We start from the raw sequence: 6,685 nt of genomic DNA on the forward strand, positions 1-6,685 counted from the left end.
ATTGTCTGATGGTGGGGGGAAGGATTAGGGAGGCTTGAATGTCTCCAGCTGCTGCTCCAGGGACAACAAGGGTACCCCTGTCCCCCGGGCCTGTGGGCCACTTACAGAAGGAGATCGGGGGCTGCTCCGAACCACACTGAGATACCAGGCAGTTCTCTGTAGTCAATGGTGTGGGAGCAAGAGGAGTTAGAGATATACATCACACAGATTAAAACGGCCTAAGAACCCCCAAGCCCAGAGAATGCCACTGAAATTGCTTAAAAATCTGCACTCAGCTATCAGAAGGGCCATAAGGAGTCATCTGGGAAATGAGGGGGGCGTACATCAGAAAGAATCTGTGAGAGGAGGTGGGATTGCGGATGGGGCGTGAGAAGAGGATTCCTGCGAAAGAATCAGGGTGCCTCTACCTGCTTCCCTGGTGGCTCAGACAGTAAAGAATCTGCCTGTAATGCTGGACATCCATGTTCAATCCCTGGATCGGGAATATCCCCGGAGAACCCACTCCAGTATTCTTGCCTGGGAAATCCCATGGACAGAGGAGCCTGGTGGGCTACAGTCCATGGCAAAGAGGCAGACACAGCTGAGGGACTAACACCTGCAGCCCGGGAGCAGGAGCCTGAGAGCAGAGGCTCCACCAGATCCTAAACCCCAGACGGCCTGGCGCCAGGAACAGAAGCACCCAATTCCGGGTCCGGGAGTGCAGGTACGAGTAATTCATGTGTCAAACCTTTCCCCCAGTACGTCAATGGTGGGGTTTGACTTGGCTCTGCGATGGGGAGGTGGGGAGGCTGACTCAGGGACTCATAAACTGCACGTGAGGACAAGTTGAGAAGACAAGGCACCTGGTGACTAATCAATTCACAACCACTGAGCCACTTGTCTTGAGTGTTTCAGACCCCGCGTTCCAGCCAGAGCCATTGTTTTACGGGATTTATGTGTGTGTCTTAACAAGATATAGACGCAACACTGACCTAAGGCAGAACGGGGCCCTTTTCTCAAAATCGGTGTCCCGAGAGGGGATGTGGAGCCAAGTCTCTACCTGGAAAAAGCACTCTAGAATTCCCGCCTTGCAGGACAAAGCCACTGTCACACAGGAGAGGCCCTGGGTTTCTGGGGTGACTGGGCCCAGGCTGGGGGAGGAGGAACGGGGAGGGGTAGGCCACAGAGTCCGGCCTTGGATCACCCATGTTGCAGCCCCACAGCTGTGTGGCAGAATGTCAGGACCCCTTCACCACGGTGCCCGAAATATCTTTCACGCCACGACCTTCCCATAGGCTGCATAGAAGCCTTGATGAAAGTTTCAAACTTCCTCTTCAGAACAGCTTTCAAATTACAGCACAGTGCTGAGGCCGTTTGCTCCCAGGCCGAGGGGAGGAGGCACAGAAGCCCAAGTCCCCCACTCTCTTTTGGAAGCGGCATTAGGGTGACTTGCATGAATTTCAAAAGCAAGCACTCAGTGATACATTTGTAAAAGCAGTTTTGTAATTGCAATCTGAAATTATTTGTTACTCCAAGAGTAGCCTGTAATTTCTAATATGCTTTTAGGGATTTGGTGATGGTGGTTTAGTTGCTAAGTCGTGTTCGACTCTTAGAACCCCATGGACTATGGCCCGCCAGGCTCCTCTGTCCATAGAATTCTCCAGGCAAGAACACTGGAGTGGTTGCCATTTCCTTCTCCAGGGGATCTTTCTGACTCAGGGATCGAACCTCTGTCTCCTGCATTGCAGGTGGATTCTTTACCACTGAGCCACCAGAGAAGCCAATTTTTTACAGGTAAAGTCTTTGAATTTTTATACAGTGATCGAGTATGAGAGTTTTAAAGGGATCATGGATTCCGAAGTTCCTTACATACAATACATTTTCACTGTCAGAGTAGCCTGAACCTATTAGATGAATTCTTGCTCTTAAAGCAGATAAAAGAATATTAAAGTTACACACAACACATATATGTACTCTCAATAACTTTCTCTCTCAAACACACATGCTCACAAGCTTTGGCCACCTCTGCGCCAATGAAGCCAACATGGAACTTAGCAGATTTTAAGGGCTTTCTTTATTTGAAGAAATCATATGTGAAGCCATTGAAAGGGATAAAAAGCAGATGACGAAAACCCAGCAACTGGGGAAACATGAAATCCGAAACTGTAAGATGGTGAGTTTTCTTCTTCTGTTTCGGCACATCCAAGGAGCCTGGAGGGTTCTCTGAAGCCACTGCCTCTTAGTAATGACAGTCTAGAAATTTAAACACAAGACGGTTAGTAAGAGTACCAGGAAGCCTGGAATCTGGGCTAAGAGGCTCCATGGGTTTTGGGACTACAGCTCTCAGTCCAGCCATCCCTGCTGGAGAAGAAGTTGCCTACGGGGACACAGCCAGATGCCCTCTGGGAGTCCATTCTCCTCAAATAATTGGTAGTTTTCCAAGTAGACCCTTAGGTCACTCAAAAAATCACTTGGAAACTTCTGAAAGAAAAAGCATGCTCTTTGGAACATCCTGATTTCCCTAAAGGACTGATGCATTCTTCCCATCCTTTGGAAACATGTGATCTTTCCTTGTCGAATTCAAGGTCAGGGACACACTGTAGCTAAGGGGGTGGCAGGAAGGAGATGGCCCCCCGGGACTGGCACTGGGGCAGGACCTGTCACCCATGGTCACGGGAGAGAGCATCAGGGTCCGCAACAGAAGAGACCACATCTGCTTTGCTCTGGATCCTACCCATGATGCCCAGCGCAGGGCAAGGCGTTTGGAAGCACCCAAAATAGTGACACCAGCCAACTGTGCTGGGACCTGGGGCTGTGGCTGAGGGTCAGGTGCTTTATACAACCATCAGAAAAGACACAGTGGGAAGACGCGAGGGCTTAGTTTATTTATTTATTTTTTTAAAGCTGTCCTTGTTGAGAACATTCTCGAATTGACTTCTGAGACGGTTCACAATAACGGTGAGCTCCCACACGAGTACGGTTTTTCCTAAACTGGCCACCCCCGGGGTCTGGAGGCCTGGCATCGGGCATCCTGGCGAGCTGAGGACCTCCCCGACCCTGGCTCCCACTGCCCCTGAGAATTGCCTGTGTCTGGGCAATTCCCTGTGTTCTCCGACGTTACCTTCCACGGAGATGGGGAAGAAGCACCAGGGCACTTTGGGGATGGTGTTGGAGAAGCAGCACTTCCGGGACTCACACTCCTCAGGACTGATGCCGGGGTAGCCACAGTCCTTGCGAGCCGAGACCTCCATGACACACTCCTCCGACTCTGCAAGGCACCACCGGGTTTGGGGACAACAAGGGGATGCAGTTAGGCTGGTTCATTAGCCAGACACATCCATCCCATCCTGCTGGGGGAGCATCTTGGGCTCACAGGTTTGGGGTAGCAACAGGGGCTCCTGGGACTGTCACCCCTGGACTACAGGTGGGCATCAGCGGGTGGCCACCCCTTCTTCCTGATACCCAAAGTCAGAGGGAAAGTTGCTTCACCTCCCTGGACTTGACATGGCTCTATAAAATGGAGTTGCCCACACTACCTCTTGGGAGGATCCTTTAAAGTTATAAAGCATTTGACCAAGAATTGAGTGGCTTCCCTGGTAGCTGAGTGGGAAAGAATCTGCCTGCAATCCAGGAGACCTGGGTTCGATCCCTGGGTTGGGAAGATCCCCTGGAGAAGGGAATGGCAACCCACTCCAATATTCTTGCCTGAAGGATCTCATGGACAGAGGAGCCTGGTGGGCTACAGTCCATGGGGTTGCAGAGTCAGACATGACTGAGTGACTAATACTGACTAATACTAACACAGAGAATTGACACCCAAGGACCCTCCCACTACTGGATGAACCTTGGCGATAGACAAACCGACCACCCGCCGTCAGTTCCGTTTCCCCCACAGCCCGGGAGCCTCCGACCAGCACCCCTGAGGGGTGTGGACGGGACCCAAGGTGCTGAGTTCCACACAAATGGTTCTGCTTTGCAGACAGAACTTTTTGTGTGCCTGCCTTGAAACAGGTGACTTTTTAAGTTGATAATATGCACAGATACAAAACTCACTCTCAAAAGATGACTCTAGAAGCCTTAACTTTATTTCTTAACATTTGGGGTCTGTTTGCAGTTATGTTAATAACACATCCTGATTTTAATGCCTTTATGTCCCTTAGAAGCTGATTCAGGAGCCATAGCCAACAGGGTCCTGAGACTCGCTCTTCCTTCAAATACAGTCAAGCAGTTGGATCCCCTGAAGTCTCCCTAGTCAGATCCCCTGAAGTCTCCCTAAAAGGACAAACATCTCACCCTCGGGATCTAATGTGGACACAGGAGACAGAGGGCATTTTCTCTTCCCTTGGGCTGGCCTGAGTGGTTAGAGAGCCTGGGGAAGCTGGGTCCTGGGCTGCTGGCCGGGGCTCAGGAGTGGACCTTGCCTGTTACCTTGCTTCGGGAGGGGATTGAAACACCAAGGGACCCTGGCGACGCTGGAGTCGAAGCAGCATCCTCTGGAGAAGCAGTCGTCACTGCTGATGCCTGGGAAGCCGCAGTTCACCCTGTTGTGGGGGTTCAGGCGCGAGCACTGGCAGGCGTCTGCAAAGAAGCCCAGGTCAGCCAGCCCCCTACACGTGCCCCCGCCCGCCAGCGCATCCAGGATGCTCCATCAGCTCTGCTCCGGCCTTGTAAAGGCCGTCTTATCGCGCTTGTGTTTGAACCACACAGCGTCCTTCAGAGGAATTGACAGGGCTTGGCTGAAAGTGTTTTATTAGTTTAAAAATAAAACCTTCTGGCAAGAGGGTGGACAGATGGACTCAGGCCAAGGTCAGGATGAAAGTGAGCAAGTTGGACCCTCTGGGAGACCTTGATGGGCCTCCCACCCAGCCCCTCCTCGAGCTGGCCCACCCACACCCAAGGCTGCTCTGACCGATCCTGAAGGGGGTCCTCCTGGGACGTCTCACCCCTCTCCCCCACTGTCCTCCCTGAATGGTGGGAAGCGGGTGGACACATGTAGGAGCCAGCTGCATGGCCAGCATCCCCAGTCCTAGGACACCTTCCCACCTGCTTCCCCACCATCCACATTTTCTCTTCCAGGGAAACTAATACAAATGGAGACCCCCAGGGGGCAGGAGGCAAGGACCTCACATCCCACCACCCCCACCCTCTGGGTTCTAGAAGGCTCCCAGGCTCGCTGGCTCGGATGCTCCACATCCCCTCAGGGACCTGAATCTCCACTTACCTGGTTTCTGGGCCCCTGCCAGGGTGCACAGACCCAGCAGGAGAAGCGCAGCCAGGAGCCAAGTGCCTCGGGGTCCCATGTCCAAGTTCATCTGCACCCCAGGGCCACCAGAAGAGTGCACACTCCCCGCTGCCAGGGGTGTTTTATAAGCTTCTCTCTGTTTGCTCAGCAAGCAAGATAAACTCGTCTCTGCCTGTGGCACCAACGATTTGAGGCCTTTGTTAGGAAAACGAGTTGCGATAGCTTGGCCAGCAGGTGGTGGGGGGTAGGGGTGACAGAGCAGAGCACTGGGCTTCCCACAAGCACAGCCAGGCCACCCCCCTGCCCCTGCCCCAGGCAGGGAGCCGGGTCGTGCCAGGATGCCGACGTGGAAGATAGCACATGTGGTGCTGGGCGCTCGTGGGGTTCCACCCAGGAAGGGAGAAGTTAGGGATTTCTCCTGATAAAGCACGTGGCTAATACCACAGGAATTTTTAAGTCCTGGGCCCAAGGCTACCAGGGAAAATGAGCTAACTGCTGTCAGAGCAGACCCCTTCTGCAGGAACAGGAGGATGGCAGGAGACCCTCCTCCAGGGCTCCTGGTCCCTGGTCTGTATCTCCTTGTCTCTGTCTTGGGGAAGGGATGGATCTCCATGGAGATGAGGCTGACAGGGTAAAATGAACAGCCTCAGATGAGTGTAAAAGTGACAAGTTCATGTCAGCCAAGCCTGCATGCATGCTAAGTCACTTCATTCATGTCTGACTCTGCAACCTTACAGACTGTAGCTCACCAGGCTCCTCTATCCATGGGATTCTCCAGGCAAGAATACTGGAGTGGGTTGCCATGCCTTCCTCCAGGGGATCTCCCCAACCCAGGGAGCAAACCTGTCTCTTAAGTCTCCAGCTTTGGCAGGCAGGTTCTTTTCCACTGCTGCCACCATTTCTTTTCTTCCATGATAATTGTCTGTTTTCTAAAAGATGGCACCTGTGAACCAGCCTGTGCTCAACATAAGATGCTCCAGGGGAAGGGGTCTGAAAATGGGACTCAAAGAGACAAAAGAGAAATGGGGGGAATGCACCCCATGGGAATAGAGGAGAGATGGGGTGAGGTCAAGGAAGTTCATGAATGCCCCAACACTGGGGCACTTCTGGGAACCACCAATCTGTCAAGCACGGCTTGAGCAGCCAGGAACCTGAAGATGTATGGAGTCTGGAACTCTGGGTCTTCGAGTCTGGAGAACAGACCTGCATGCTCGGGGCTTCTGCCAGCTCCAGTTCCAGCGCCTACAGATTGGACCCCTGCCTAGAGCCTTGCCGAGCAGCCTGGAACTCTGGGTCTTCAAGTCTGGAGAGCAGACCTGCATGCTCGGGGCTTCTGCCAGCTCCAGTTCCAGCGCCTACAGATTGGACCCCTGCCTAGAGCCTTGCCGAGCAGCCCTGGGGCTCTGTCTTATCAAACTGTGAAAAAGTCACCTTTCCCCACCTGTGTCTCTGTCACCCTTCACC

At 52.9% G+C, this 6,685-nt stretch overlaps 1 protein-coding gene across 1 annotated transcript; it reads right to left on the bottom strand.

Annotated features, from left to right (window-relative positions):
- Positions 1 to 2,030: 2,030 nt before the first annotated feature.
- On the bottom strand, positions 2,031 to 5,601 carry TFF2 (trefoil factor 2). The gene is made up of 4 exons (XM_005907560.3): positions 5,201 to 5,601; positions 4,408 to 4,557; positions 3,101 to 3,247; positions 2,031 to 2,232 (listed from the first exon to the last, which is right to left on the bottom strand). The coding sequence occupies exons 1-4, from the start codon at positions 5,289 to 5,291 to the stop codon at positions 2,219 to 2,221; spliced, it is 402 nt and encodes a 133-aa protein (XP_005907622.1). The 5' UTR covers positions 5,292 to 5,601; the 3' UTR covers positions 2,031 to 2,218.
- Positions 5,602 to 6,685: the final 1,084 nt, after the last annotated feature.

This window comes from Bos mutus, chromosome 1 (genome assembly GCF_027580195.1).
Source record: "Bos mutus isolate GX-2022 chromosome 1, NWIPB_WYAK_1.1, whole genome shotgun sequence".
NCBI lineage: Eukaryota > Metazoa > Chordata > Mammalia > Artiodactyla > Bovidae > Bos > Bos mutus.